This window comes from Capra hircus, chromosome 10 (genome assembly GCF_001704415.2).
Source record: "Capra hircus breed San Clemente chromosome 10, ASM170441v1, whole genome shotgun sequence".
Lineage (NCBI taxonomy): Eukaryota > Metazoa > Chordata > Mammalia > Artiodactyla > Bovidae > Capra > Capra hircus.
This window is the reverse complement of record NC_030817.1, coordinates 19,126,464-19,142,329: the sequence shown is the minus strand read 5'-3', so window position 1 is coordinate 19,142,329 and position 15,866 is coordinate 19,126,464. Positions and strand designations below refer to the sequence as shown.

Below are 15,866 nucleotides of genomic sequence, written 5' to 3'. Positions count from 1 at the left end.
AAAGCTAAGAGAAACTAAAGAGCCTCTTGTTGAGTGTGAAAGAGGAAAGTGAAAAGGCTGGCTTAAAACTCAACATTCACAGAAAAAAGATAATAGCATTCAGTCCCATCACTTCCTGGCAAATAGATGGGGAAACAATGAAAACAGTGACAGACTTTATTTTCTTGGGCTCCAAAATCACTGCAGATGGTGACTGCAGCCACGAAATTAGAAGGTGCTTGCTCCTTGGAAGGAAAGCTATGACAAACCTAGACAGTGTATTAAAAAGCAGAGACATCACTTTGCTGACAAAGGTCCGTCCAGTCAAAACTATGGTTTTTCCAGTAGTCATGTATGGATGTGAGAGTTGGACCATAAAGAAAAGAATTGATGCTTTCAAACTGAGGTGTTGGAAAAGACTCTGGAGAGTCCCTTGGACTGCAAAGAGATCAAAGAAGTCAATCCTAAAGGAAATCAACCCTGAATGTTCATTAGGAAGGACTGATGCTGAAGCTGAAGCCCCAATACTTTTCCCCCCTGATGTGAAGAGCAGATTCATTGGAAAAGACCCTGATGCTGTGAAAGGTTGATGGCAAGAGGAGAAGGGGGAGACAGAAGATGAGATGGTTGGATGACATCATCAACTCAATGGACATGAGTTTGAGCAAACTCCAAGATATAGGGAAGGATAGCGAAGCCCGGCATGCTGCAGTCCATTGGGTTGCAAAGAGTTGAACACGACTAAGCGACTGAACAACAACTGGTTCTTTATCAAAGGTGATTAACAGACACTCAGTAGAGGCAGCAGAATTTGAACTCAGATGCTCCTTTCATGGTGTGCCCCTCCACACAGCACCCTCCTCACTGATTCAGCTGCTAGGGCAGCCCACAGCTGTTCTCCTTGGGACCGGAGCATGCAATGAGACCTGTAACAACTTCTTGGATTCTTTGCGGGATGGTTTTCACAGGAAGGTAGAGCCAGTTGCAGCTGGGTGGTACTCCAGGGAGCCTGTCCTGAGACCCTGTGATAAGCTACACGCTCTGGATCACACTTCTGAGGGAGGGGAAACCAGCAACTGGAAATAGTTCTGAGGATAGAATCCTAGCAAGCTTCTGCCAGGCATCAGCTATCTGCAGGCATCTCCACGGGTCCCTCTGGACCTGTGCTGTGCCCTAAATGATGTGATAAGCGGGTCCAGCCAGGTTTCCGGGTTGAAACGGGAGCAGCATTTGGCTGCTCATAAAATAAGTGCTTCTGGGGCTGAAATACTGCTCACAAAAGCCCAACTCGGAATTTGAATAATTGTAGCTCAGTTCCATGCAACAGCCGTGTACCCTTGTGAATGTGAAAACCAATATTTTTCAGGCAATGGAGAGGGTTGGGAGGATGGTGGGACCTGAAAACCTGGGCCCAGGTAAAATTCAAATAGTTTCCTGAATATAAACCCACAACCATCAGCCATCTTACGCTGCATACAGCAGGGCACCATTTCCCTTTCTCTACAGACTTTTGTAATTTTAGTTGTGAAGTAAGAACAGGGATAAAAATAATAATTTATATCAGGCTCTCTCACTGAAGCAAAATTATTTTGAATTCCTATACCTCCATTTTGGGAAATCAAATAGAGAAGTTAAAGTTCAGAATACAAAATACTCATTGCCTTTTCCTGGTTAATCAGAAAAATCAGTATTTACCAAGAGAGAAGTCAGCACAAAGGGCCCGTTGTCGACTGGTTCCGCTAGCTGTGTGATCTTGGCAAGTTACTTAACCTCTCTGTGCCTCTGAAATCTCATTTTAAAAGCAGAATAATAATAGTGCTTCTTGGGTTGTTGGTTAGGATTAAATTGTTTCGTTAATTAGAAATGTGTGCAAGTTTTGATGTATGGCACATAATAAGGAGTCAATAAAAACCATAGTGGGGGTTGGTATTGGTACTCCCAGGATGGTGTTTGATCTTATTTGTTCTGTGGCAGCCCTATTGCCAGAAAGTATGTGCCACTGGAACTAAGAATTCAGAATAGGTTGGCTTGGATTGAGGAAGAACCAGAAACTTCCCTTCTTTCAACATCTGCTTTGTGTCAATTGCTCTGTCACAGATTTGAGTAACAGGCTTGCCCTCCAAGCATCTCAGGCTGAGAGAGAGCAAGCAAGAAGAGGATGTGCAAGCAAGAAGAGGATGCTAAGGAATTTGATCCAACTACTCAAAAGATTTTATGTTGCTGAAGCATGATAACAAAGGTGGAATAATTTTGGATGGACAAGTTTATGAAAAGGTCCTCGTAGTTGAGGAGAGACATTTAGAATAGGTTCAGCAGCTTCCAAGAGCCACTGTGGGTCTCCGAAAATGGGGAATAACCTGAAAAATTCCCTCACCTATGTAAGGAGGCTAATAGCAGAACTTGCCTCATAGGTTATTATGAGGATTAAGTAAGTGGGCATTTGGGAAGTCCCTAGACCACTGCCTGACATTCAACAAGCTCCATGTACGTGGTAGCTGCTAGTGTGGTGATTTCCCTGGGGCCTAAAATACTGCTTGGCACATAAGTGAAAGTGTTAGTCGCTCAGTCGTGTCTGACTCTTTGCGACCCTATGGACTGTAGCCTGCCAGGCTCGATCCATGGAATTCTCCAGACAAGAATACTGGAGTGGGTTGCCACTTCCTTCTCCAGGGGATCTTTCCAACCCAGGGATCAAACCTGTGTTTCCTGCGTTGCAGGCGGATTCTTTACTGTCTGAGCCACCAGAGAAGAGGCACTCACATTTATTTTAATTGGAGTATAATTGCTTGACAATATTGTGTTAGTTTCTGCTGTACAATGAAGTGAATCAGCTATATGTATACGTGTGCCCTTTCCCTCTTGGGCCTCCCTCCCGCCTCCCACCATCCTACCCCTCTAGGTCATCGCAGAGCACCAGGTTCAGCTCCCTGTGCTCTGTAACAGCCTCCCAGTAGCTGTCACTTACACATATCAGTGCTACTCGCTCAACTCATGCCATCCTCCCTTTCCTCCCTATTTTCCTTCTGGCCCATTCTATGCATTTGTGTCTCTTTACCCACCCTGAAAAGGGGTTCATCCATACCATTTTTCTAGATCCCACATATATACATTGAGGCACTCAGATTTTTAAATGGGAGAATGAATGAGTCAGTGAATGAGTACACGGAGCAGTGAATGTCATAGTGGAAAACTAGACCCCAATTCTAATTCCACCTCTGCCACTAACGAGTCCATGAGTAAAGCACTTCAGCTCTCTGAGCCTTTATTTTTCCATCTATTAGTGAGGGGTCCATACTTATTGGTCACCAAGGTTACTTCCAATGCTAAAATTCCATTGTTCTAAAAAGTAATTAGAAGGTATGGGGGAAATAGAGAAATACATGGTTTGTGTGTACCTTAGTTTAGGAGATTGAGGAATATTATGATGTCACTAGTAGAGAGACTAGTAGAGACCAACCTAGACATTATATTAAAAAGCAGAGATATTACTTTGATAACAAAGGTCCATCTAGTCAAAGCTAGAAAGCTGAAGAATTGATGAAGCTGAAGAATTGATGCTTTTGAACTGTGGTGTTGGAAAAGACTCTTGAGAGTCCCTTGGACAGCAAGGAGATCAAACCAGTCAATCCTAAAGGAAATCAGCCCTGAATATTTGTTGGCAGGACTGATGCTGAAGCTGAAACTCCACTAGTATGTCTACCTGACGCAAAGAACTGACTCATTGGAAAAGACCCTGATGCTGGGAAAGATTGAAGGCGGGAGAAAGGGATGACAGAGAATGAGATGGTTGGATGGCATCATGGACTCAATGGACATGAGTTTGAGCAAGCTTCAGGAGTTGGTGATGGACAGGGAAGCCTGGCATGCTGCAGTCCATGGGGTTGCAGAGTCAGACATGACTGAGTGACTGAACTAAACTGAGTAGAGACAGAAAGTTTGGAAAGGGAGTCAATTTTTAAGGACATTGAAATATGATAGGTTCGATGTTTTTTAAATGTTTAATTGTACATGTAGTACATGAATCTATTGACTGTAAAAATTTTTTATTGCATTCTACTTTTGTCCTGGTGGGATGCCAGTGAGCTTGAGATGGCAGTGGGTATCCAAGTGAGATGCTGGCATGAGGGCTAAAAAGACAAGTATTTTTCCAATGAGAAATTACATATCCATAAAAAAAGCCAGCATCTGAGCTTAAAGCAAGTCCCCGGATGCCCTGTAAGAGGACTTGGCTTTTGTTGCCAGTGGTCACTTGATGGGTTGGGTGTCAGAGGGAACACTGCTGAGCCACTGAGGAAGCACACAGTCCCCAGGGAGGGCCCCTCAACTGCTGCTTGCCACCTCCCCAGTGGGGTGGACAGACTGCCCGATGCGTGACATTCGCTGCACAGGAAGGGGCCCGCCAGCATGCCACCATATAACTCATGCTCATCAGGAGAGGTACCTCTGCCTTCTGTGCATGGTACTTTACTTCTCAACTTAGCTGATCCATTTTGTCCCAGATGGGCTGGAAATTTCTTGGGATGATCCCACTTAAATAAAGACCAAATCTGGGTTAGACTTTCCAGAGTTTTTAATTTGGCCAATAAGAAATACTGTGAGGGACTTCCCTGGTGGTACAATGGATAAGAATCTGCCTGCCAATACAGGGGACACAGGTTTGATCCCTGGTCTGGGAAGATCCCACATGCCTTGGGGCACCTAAGCCCATGCGCGACAGCTACTGAGCCCACGTGCTGTAGAGCCCGTGCTCCGCAACAAGAAAAGCTACTGCAGTGAGAGGCCCGCACACTACAACGAGAGTAGCCCCCACTCGCCTCAGCTAGAGAAAGCCCACGTGCTGCAACAAAGACCCAACACAGACAAAAATAAATTTAAAAAAATAACACCATCCAAGGCAGTGTTGCCAAAGTAGCTCCAGTAGCTATACTACTTAAGGATCACTGAGACCAGGGGCAGGTGACATGCCAGGTTTCCTGCTACAAGTTTCCTCCAGTTCCACAGGCTGCCTAATTGGTGACCCAAGAGATCAAAGGAGGTACCTTTTAACAGAGCAGATGCCCCTTATCTGACATAGTGCAGAGCTGTAGCTGTTTGTTTCACTGGAAAAGTTGGTAAGGAGAGAATCATGAAAAAGTGATACATGCATACCTTAAGCACTTCAAATGAGTGGAGAATATACCAAGGAATATTCACCCAAGAGCCTTTTGAGATAGAACCAAAGATTCTCTTTGATTTTCGGTCCCCATAATTTGAGTTTCTGTCTTAAATAAACCACGCTTGAAATAAACCACCCAGTTTTGACCTCCTTAAAGTACATCAAGAATTTAAAAAATACTTTTAAAGCAACTGTATGTTGACCCCTCTCATATTTTTACTTTTTTTCATGTATTTTTTTTTTCAGTTCTCTCACCCATACCAAATTTATCAGCAATTGTCTTAGCTGACTCTCCTTTATCAAGTTGTTCCAAACCATTCAGCTAGGTCTTCATAGAAACAGCTGTGCTCTCTCTTTTCACATTAATTTCATCAGTGCATGTAATATTTAGTGAATGTATGTTATTAAAATAACCGGAATGCCTAACATAAGCAGATTCGAGAACAAACACAACTGACCCTCACTCGCAAACTCAAATGATGTGAGAAATGTGGGCATACAGAGGAGACTGCTGCCAGAAGGCTCCATACTGTAGCCTGCATCAGGAAAATTTTCAGATCACATGAGCAGGTTGGTTAACCCAGCAAGGAGTTGACTAGAGTTCCTGGTATAATTAGGTTGTCAAACAGCAGATCGGTCCTGGTCCTCTCTGACCTTCCCTCCTAGTCATCCTACTACGCATTCATACCATTTATCTGTTGTCTCCCCTGGGTCATTCTACTTGGCACTGGAGAAAAAAGGAGATACTGAAGAAGCGGAGGCAGGAGAGGAAGTGATGAGGGCCATGTTGGAGGAAGAATATCCTGACAATTGTCAGCCAATAGCTCTTCCTGAACTTGGGAAAAGACACCTAAATTGTCTTCCCTTTCCACTGTCCACTCACTCAACCTGGCAGGCCCCAGAGTTTGGTGCAAGGGTCCATGCCAAGTAGGGTACAGCGTCTACCCTAGAAGAGCCTTCAGCCTGGAGCAGGGACAGCTGGTAAACTCACAAGTACTGCATAATTGAATTAGGTCCAATGGTAGAGGATGGATAGATGCTATCGGGAACACCAAGCTGGGTCTTCAAAGATTGGTAGATGGTTTCCAGATGGAGGGAAATAAGATGGAAGAGGAAAAGGCCTCCAAGCAGTGGACACATACACAGAGAAGTGGAACCAAAAGGGTTTGGTAGCCTCACATGCCTGAATATCCGTTGGAAGGACTGATGCTGCAGCTGAAGTGCTCATACTTTAGTCACCTAATGCGAAGAGCCAACTCATTGGAAAAGACCCTGATGCTGGGAAAGATTGAGTGCAGGAGGAGAAGAGGGCAACAGAGGATGAGATGGTTGGATAACATCACTGATGCATTGGACATGAGTTTGAGCAAAATCCAGGAGATAGTGAAGGACAGGGAAGCCCAGTGTGCTGCAGTCCATGGGGTCACAAAGAGTCAGACATGACGGAGCAACAACAGCAACATGCCTGAATGAGGGAGGGAAGAGGTTGACAAGACAAACAGAGACTAGATCTTGAAGAAACAAACATGCTGCCTTTAGAAGCCTGACCTTTCATCTGAGCTCTCTGAGGTGTCAACGCAGGAAATTTAGGCAGGAAAGTAACATGGTCATATTTATGAAAGTTTGCACTGATGGAGGACGTTTGGGATGAAGCAGAGTGAGGAGGATGAAGGGAGGTTGTCAGAATCGGATGAGGTCCTCATCCGATCCTGACCTATAGAAATGTTCCTAGAGGTCAGATGGCATGACATCCACAGAAAAACTTATTCTTCACTGCACAGTGCGGGGCATATAGTGAGTGCTGGCTGGCTGGCTGGCTGGATGCGTGGATGAACAAATGAGTGGGTGGATTATGATTCCACCAAACTGCTAGTCTTAACATGTATTGTAATTTCTCTTCCTTCAGCCATCTACCTCTGTAAGAGGACAATGCAGAATAAAGCAAGGCTGGAACTGGCAGACTATGAAGCAGTAAGTATGATTATTTTCCAGGTACGGTGTTGGAGGAGAATATAAACTGCCTGCAGCTCTGACTCAGCTTGCGTTTTTCCCTTTTTCTTCCCCCAACTCCTTCAGACAGTGGAAAGGAAGTCTCTTCTATTTCCCCTTTTTTGTTCTCAGCTCTTCTTACCGTCACAATATAATCATATCTTTATATAAAGGACTCTCAAATCTCAGCAATTAAAAAAAAAACTCAGCTTAAAAATTGGCAAAGGACTAGAACAGACACTTCATCAAAGAGGGCTTAAGTATGAAAAAGAAGCATATGGAAAGATGTTCAACAGCCATTAGAGAAGTACATACTAAACCCATGATGAGATACCGCTACACATTAGAATGGCTAAAATTAAAAGTACTGATAGTTCAGGTGCTGGTAAGCATGTGGTGAGCAACTGGAATTCTCCTGTATTGCTGGTGGGAATGCAAAAGGGTGTGGCCACTCTGAAAAATGGTTTGGCAGTTTCTCATCAAGTTCAATGCACACATACCATATACAACCAAGTAATCCCACTTTAACATAACTACCTACATACCCCCAGAGAAATCAGAACTTACAGCCACACAAAAACCTGTACACTAATGTCCATAGTAGCTTTATGTGTGATACCTCAAAGATGAAAACAATCCAGATGCACTTTAACAGATGAATGGTTAAATGAACTACTCTACAGCCTTGGAACAGAGTACTATTTTGCCATGAAAAGGAATGAATTATTAATCCAACCACTTGGATGAGTATCAAAGACAGTATGTTGAGTGAAAGAAGTCAGTCTCAAAAGATTGCAAACTGTGATGTTCCATTTATGTGAAAAAGCTGTCATGAGGGAAAACAGATCAGTGGCTGCCAGGATGCATGCAGCCATAAAGAGATGGCATGAGGGAGTTTGTGGGGCGGGGGGTGGTGATGGAAACATTCTGTATCCTGATTGTGGTGATGGTTACACAAGCATATACATGTGTTAAAATTTATATTACTATGCACCAAAAGAAGAAAAACAGCTTTACTATATGATCATTTTTTTAGCTTAATATATGATAATTTTTAAAAATTGCATCTTCAGACCCAATTCATCAGTACTTGGCAGTAGATGCAAAATCGTAGGACCAAATCCAATCCAGAAGACAAGATGGGTGTCAGATGGAGATATACGCTCCCAACTTCCCTCCTCCTCCTTCTTTCACAAGGTGTGATTGCTTGCAGAAACTGGAGACCCCACCATGCTCATATCCACCCCCATTTAATAGAACCAAGGCACAACGAACTTGAAGAGTCACAGATAATGTTTTAAGTATTTAAAATCCGGGATTGCAAAATCTTTCCACCCAAACCACTGTCTGTACAGGTCACAGAAAACCTAGAATATTGGCCGGCTTTTAACAGGCCCTCCAGAGGAGGTGTTGTGGAGCCATGAAATGACTGAAGGGCTGACAGCCAGGAGAGGGGGAACATCAGGGGCAGTGAAGACTCCTCACCCCTGGATACTCCAGCATGAACAGCACCTTCAGATTCACCCATCTTCCCATGTCTCTCATGGCCTCAGTCTTCCGAAACAAGAGTGAGGCCCTGCTCACCAGACCTTGTCACTCGTGGGTACCTGCACCCAAGTCCACCCACCCAGCCACCACTCCCTTCACCCATCACAGCCCAAGGGGATGTGCCTGCCCTCAGAGAGCAGGATGGGTGTGTGGCCCTCCACTCTTTAGTCCCACTGGCATCACAGGACCTGTGGACTGGCGGGGAGACAGTAGTGCAGAGCAGAAGTTCACTGGGAGCCTTGGGCCCTGGCTAAAGTTGGCTTATCCGTGGAAGCCATGAAACATAAATGTGTTGGGACTTTATGATCTCCCCATGCATCCCCAGCCTGGTAGTTCTATGGCTCTGAGCATCGTAGGCACCCAGTCCCACCCCCCTGACTCCCCTCATGTACCAGCAACTACCCCTCTCCCAGAAGACCACTGCCTGGCTCTTCGGGCACCCAGCACCAACTGCTTTAACTTGGACATGACCACATCCCTCCCCGAACATGACCTACAGGAACAACCCAGAGTGCAGAAGCATGTGGCCCCTCCATCCTGTGTCTCCCCTCCCAGTAGTTCCTGTGTTTTTAAAAAAGCTCCTAAATAGAAACAGGACAGCACCAACTCCTAACATACTTTAGTCTGTTTTCTATTCTCTTGCCCTGCAACATTCTGCTTTGGTATTGGTAAAGAATATGGCATTAAGATGTTCTTTCACGTTGAAGTTCTGTCTAAAAGTGGTTAGAAACTAAAAAAAAAACATTTTGTCTTCACAATTCAGTAATTTTATTATTTTTAATGTATATTATATAATTTCATTATTTTTTCCTGATGGCATAGTATCTTTATAAAAACAAAAATTCAAACAACAAAGCAGAGAAAGGAGCCTGCAGTCCTTTTTTCTGTACATACACTTTTTTTCATAACAAATGTAGATCACACTAAACAGTTACTGTGTAAGCTGCTTCTTTCTCCAGTCATATACTGTAAGGATGTTGAGACTCTTTCTATAGCAGCAATAACAATCTACAGTCTCATTTTTAATGGCTGTCTAGTATTCCACGGTATGACTGTATCATGATTTAGGTAACTACTTCCCAGTTGACTGACATTCAGGCTTTACCAGCTTTGCTTCCTGTGAACAGTGAAAAACACAAAAGTGCGGGGGTGAGGGGAGTGAAAGTTACTCAGTCGCATCCAACGCTTTATGACCCCATGGCTATACAGTCAGTCCATGGAATTCTCACAGAACTGGAGTGGGAAGCCTATCCCTTCTCCAGGGGATCGTCCCAACCCAAGGATCAACCCAGGTCTTGAACCCAGGTCTCCTGCATTGCAGGTGGATTCTTTACCAGCTGAACCACCAGGGAAGCCTAAGAATACTTGAGTGGGTAGCCTATCCCTTCTCCAGTGGTTCTTCCTAATCCAGGGAATGAACCAGGGTCTCCTGCATTACAGGTGGATTCTTTACCAACTGAGCTATCAGGAAGAATCAAATGGGGGGTTTTTTGAAATGTTTACATAGCAAGCCTTGGTAATAACTGAGTTTACATGTATTGGTCTTCAACCAAAGCTCCTTTTATATTAATAATCCACTAATGAGGGTAATCAATTAGTTTTGGCATGAGCTCTATGAAAACACACAGCATAATGTGGGCTCTTGCCTTGCATTCCATCAGAATTAGGCAAGTCATTAAGGGACCTGTCAAACACCCCACCCCACTGTCCTGTTGTGCCATTAGGTTGCTCAACAGACTTTGAGAAAAGGCTTCTTCCCTCTCCCTCTAAAGGTGACCCAGAATGCCTTTCCTTTCCTATGGTTTTTGGGTTTTCCTTTCATGAACATCACAAACCTGGGCACTCCCTTCTTTCCCACTTTTGAATCTGGACTTTCAAAGTGATTAATGCAAGGTCCTCTGGGTTCTCCTTTTCTGCCACCTTCCCAGCCCCCCGATTGCTAGAAGACAAATCTTGAGAATTCCATTCTTGGTCTAGCAGTCAGTTGCAAAGACACCTCTCATTCCTTCCCTAAATCCTGCGTAAAAAATCACAATCCAGTCTCCCTGTCTTCAGTGGCCTTTATAAATGCTGTGTGAGTCGTGTTCCGTAAAACACACAAGAAAAGAAGAATCGGGGAACCACAGAGACTTCAGACTTAACGGATGTGTAAATGAATATTAATAGTTCTGTTCTGTACAGCAGGGTCTGGTGCAATGTCAAACTGGGTTCATGTCCGGTGGATTTAAAGTAGGGCCCTGCTGGTTTTTTGCAAGTAACCAAAATAGATGGCTGCCTTGTAATAAGTATCGATGTGCAAACTCACGATGATTAATGCCTTCTTGTTGATTTTCATTTCTCTTTAGGAAAACTTAGCAAGACTCCAGAGGGCCTTTGCAAGGAAGTGGGAATTCATCTTTATGCAAGCAGAAGCACAAGTCAAGTAGGTGAACTTCATAGGGCCCCTTGCAAAGAGAAAAAGACTCTCTGGAATTTAGAGGTGGTATGAGAGTGGGGTTTCCTTCCATGGCCAGCCATGGTTAGTCACTGTCTCTCTCATGACAACAACTGAGCAGAAATCAAGGTCAGGATGGAGAAGTTGCATTTCTGTCACCCATGACACCCTGAAATAATCTCCAAAGTGTGTGTTCCAGCAGGTAATGGGGTCCCTACCAAATGTATAACTCTGGTTCTAAGAAGCTGTACCTAATTCCCAAGGAGATTTCCAAATCTGTGTTCAGAACCTGAAAAACACTGGACCCACTTTACTTATTGGTCTGGAAATTTCATCTTTCTGGGAAAACATACTGGAGTTTTAGGAAAGCCAACAAGTGGCCCCTCTTCCATCTCTCTTAAGGGGAAGGGTTCAGAACCAGTCAAAAACAAGGCACAGAAGTCAGACATTTGGAGTCCAAGACGTCAGACTGCTACTGATAAAACTAGTGATGGGACATGATTTTGGATCTAGGACCACAAATCATTGCCCTAGAATTACAGTTTCCCATCCAGGGCAGAACTGGTTATCTGTAGTACCACCCCCCAGTCTGAGGGCAGAGTCAAACCCTGTAAGTTTACTGCCTGCAGAGAACAGGTGTCCTGAGAACAGAATGATCTAGACTGGGCCCAGATGGAGCAACCTCAGCTTTCTCTATTTCTTTTTTCAAATGTACCAATAAGTTAAATCAAGAAGAGATGAAAGGAGGAGAAAGGAGGAGTGTTTTTTCCATATTCTTCCCTCCCAGGGGGTGTAGTGGAAATTCCTTTCTCTGTAAGGAAACAGAAGTGGGCAGTGAATGTCCCCCAGAAACATGGTCATCAACCAGATCCTTTTGATTCTGGGAAATGGGTTTGCTCAGGTGGGGTTCCCTCTTGTCCTTTTCGGCAACGAGCTCTGATTTAGCTGCAAGTGATGATGGAAGAAATGGGACAGAGGAGGGGGTGGGGAAGGGATGCTGAACTGGGAGGAGGTGAGTATCTTTTCTCTGGGCACCACTTGCATCTGAGCAGCCCCCATGGGTCTTCAAAGGGCCCCTCCCCATGCTCTGGGCAGTGTTGCAGCCCATCCCCCAGGGCTGATGACCAGTCTGGTTGCAGCTGGAAACGACGTGAGGTCCTTGGGTCCAGTGAACTGTACCCCTCTCCCCCTCCCCCTGCAGCCTCTGCCCCCTACCCATGATTCCACATGCCCACACCCCACCTCAGTGCTCCCCACAGTCCCTGAGGAAGGAGAAAGCAGGCGGGTGGGTGAGGGGTGAGGAGGAAGAATTGAGCCAGTGCACTCAGGAACCACTGGGATGAGAAGGTCTGGTTTACACTTTCAGGACCACACAGCGTCATCACACATTATAAAAGGAGGGGAAAATACCCCTTTGTATATATATGGTATTTCTCGATTCCCTATTTTGATTAACTCTGTGATTACATTATAATTCTGGGCCGTTTAAGTACACAGCAATTATCACAAAAATCACAGGGTTATTATGACTTTATTTTAGTCTAGTAAACTAAAGTACTCCCAAGAGAGCCAAGAACCAGGAGTTACACAGCAATTAATTGAAGTTACTTTCTACTTAGATAACATGGAGTAATGCAGGCTGTTTTTTAAGGCTCTTACCTATGCTCCTGACCACAATATGAAGAATCTGTCTGTCTTGCAATTTGTGCCTCCCCCTTTGAGGCCAGTGATATTTACCTTCTGGATCTTGTCATACACCAGGGCTATTACTTTGCTTTTAGAGAATCAGATGGTTTAAGTGACTTTTAAAACACATGAAAAGTGAAAAGTGTGTTCGTCACTCAGTCATGTCCGACTCTTTGCGACCCCATGGACTATAGCCCATGCCAGGCTCCTCTGTCCACAGAATTCTCCAGGCAAGAGTACTGGGGTGGGTTGCCATTTCCTTCTCCAGGGGATCTTCCTGACCCAGGGATTAAACCCAGGTCTCCTGCATTGCAGGTAGATTCTTTACTGTCTGAGCCACCAGAGAAGTCCTATTTTAAAACACATAACTGCAGCATTTTGAAGACATTTCTACTGATTCTGGAAGCTAAAGCAAACTTTCAGATTTGAGGATGAAATATTCCAAGCCTATGGTTATATTCCTTCTCATAGCTTGAATATGCAGTGTCCTTTGATAAGCTGTGGGGCGGGGAGGATGACAACTGATGCAGTTCTTAATAATCCAGATCTTAACAATGCAAAAGGACAGCTGCATTTCTGAACACTGGATAGGCTCACCCTATTCACTATACATAATCAGTAATTTGCAATCTAGCTGAAAACAAGCTCTCTTACCATGTGTGGGCTTCTTGAGGGTTCCTTGAGGGAACTATGCACCCGTACAGCTCTGCAGAGAGCAGGAGCCACACAGGTGCCAAGAGCCCTATGTACACTAAGCACCTAAAAATGGGACCTAGAGCTGGCACGTGGATCAGGAAGGAAAAACAGAATAAAAACCCTCTGATTTCCCTTTTTTCACTCTTCCAGGATTGATCGGAAAAAGGATAAAACAGAAAGGAAAATTTTGGATAGTCAAGAACGAGCCTTTTGGGATGTCCACAGGCCAGTGGTGAGAAAGCTCTGCTTGGTTCTCTATTTTTCAATTTTCTCTCTTCCTTCACTTAAAAGAAAGACTGTCTTTAGCCACGAGGCGTCTCACTCTTAAGAAAATTGCTAAGCTTTGTGAAATTGCTTTTGCCATTCACTCAGATCATCTCGGTAGATCTTCTGGTATGTATATCAGTTCTACCTTTTAAAAATGATTCATTCACGAAATATGAAATTGGAAATGGTGAAGCTATGGGAATTCCATCCAGGGAACTTTGGGCCCCAAAGTTAACAGTCCTAAAATAAGCAGTTTCCATTTCTAGTGTTATTCAATTCCAACTTCTAGAGTATTCTCTTTCAAATGCAACTGATTGATGTTACTCACATCACTGGTCATCGAAAGCACTGAATTAATGGATTCTGAGTCATTATCCTGGGAGAAATACAGGGTTAGTTTCTTGCAAGCCTCCAGTCACATTTTCATCAACCAATCAATACAGAACCTTGTTTAAAGTGTGTTTCAGCTTAAAGCCACCTCATTTAATGTATATTGTTGATCACTGACTTTGAACTCACAGCACACGCCTGGGTGGCACTTATCTTACGCACCTCTTTTCTCCATAAAGCAAACCCCAGCCTTCGTGCACTTAGGAACATGAGATAGCACATCAACCCTGGGCTTCGGAGCCATGTTAAACAGCCAAATCACCAACAAAACACACAACAATGTGTAAAACACAGTGCTAAATAGACCATGAAAAGGACGCTTGTTTACGGCAGGAGAGGAAACAAGAAGGCACCTCCCAGGGAACATGCAGGTCAGGCAGCTCTACATTTTTGCTGCTCTGCACACATGCACCAGTGACCATGAAGTCACCACGAGCGTCAGTGTGGGAATTATAAGCAGATTTCAGCAAGTAGGCAGATTCACAAATACAAAATCCATGAATAATGAGATCTGATGCGTTTCCAATTTCATATTATTAAAACAAATTTTGCATTTTCCTCATGAAATGAAGCTAAAATGAATAAATTCTGTCAGCCCTCCTCAAGTCTGATTAGAAGCAAAACCACAGCCTGCCAGGCTCCTCTGCCTATGGAATTTTCCAGGCAAGAATACTGGAGTGGGTTGTCATTTCTACTCCAGGGGATCTTCCCAATCCAGGGATCAAACCCACATCTCTTGCATTTCCTGAATTGGCAGGCAGATTCTTTACCACCAGTGCCACCTGGGAAGCCCTTAGGTGGCTGCTGTTCCTGCTGCTAAGTCGCTTCAGTCGTGTCCGACTCTGTGCGACCCTGTAAACAGCAGCCCACCAGGCTCTGCCGTCCCTGGGATTCTCCAGGCAAGAACACTGGAGTGGGTTGCCATTTCCTCCTCCAATGCATGAAAGTGAAAAGTGAAAGTGAAGTCACTCAGTCGTGTCCTACTCTTTGCAACCCCATGGACTGCAGCCTACCGGGCTCCTCCAGTGTGTGAAATAACAAAGGCTCTAATTGAAGCCATCCACTGCTTTGAATAATGAGTTTACTCTTATAAACTGTACACTGTACCATCTACATATCATCCTTCGATAATATGAGCTATGCTATTTTATTTCATATGAGAACTCTGTGGAGGAACACATATTACAGATGGAAACACCTTTGTAAAAACAAATTGTCAATGGCAAATGGAGGTAATCATGTATTATGTGTAACAGGAAAGACAAAGACTGGTTCTGAGGGTGTCACTTGAGCCAGCTTGGAAGGTATGATTGTCACTTAGTAATTTACATGATTTTTTTTCTCAGCCAGGCTGTGTGAACACAACAGAAATGGATATCAGAAAATGTCGACGTTTGAAGAACCCACAAAAGGTTAAAAAGGTTTGCTAGTTTAGCTGAATTAAAATTCTTGATGGGAATTGCCCTTCGATTTTGAATACTGTTCAAATAACAATTCGCTATTTGTAATTCTCCCTGTTTCATCCTTGGAAACCATTTCATTCATTCTACAAGTGTTTATGGAGTGGCAGGTGTGGGCTTGGCTGCAGAAATACAGTGGCAAGTCCTACAAGTGAAAGTCACTCAGTCGTGTCTGACTCTTTGGGACCCCTTGGACTATACAGTCCATGGAATTCTCCAGGCCAGAATACTGGAGTGGGTAACCTTTCCCTTCTCCAGGGGA

General features: G+C 44.2%; 1 protein-coding gene across 5 annotated transcripts in view; it reads left to right on the top strand.

Moving 5' to 3' along the window:
* RGS6 (regulator of G-protein signaling 6) overlaps nt 1-15,866 on the top strand; it is a 613,815-nt gene that overhangs the window by 513,391 nt on the left and 84,558 nt on the right. For 4 of the 5 annotated variants that reach the window (XM_018054008.1, XM_013967266.2, XM_005686033.3 and 1 more), the window contains exons 7-10: nt 7,041-7,105; nt 11,017-11,093; nt 13,638-13,719; nt 15,491-15,565. In XM_018054008.1, the coding sequence (XP_017909497.1) occupies nt 7,041-7,105; nt 11,017-11,093; nt 13,638-13,719; nt 15,491-15,565 (299 nt within the window). The remainder of the gene's footprint in view (nt 1-7,040; nt 7,106-11,016; nt 11,094-13,637; nt 13,720-15,490; nt 15,566-15,866) is intronic. The other variant, XM_013967267.2, reaches the window with a different exon arrangement.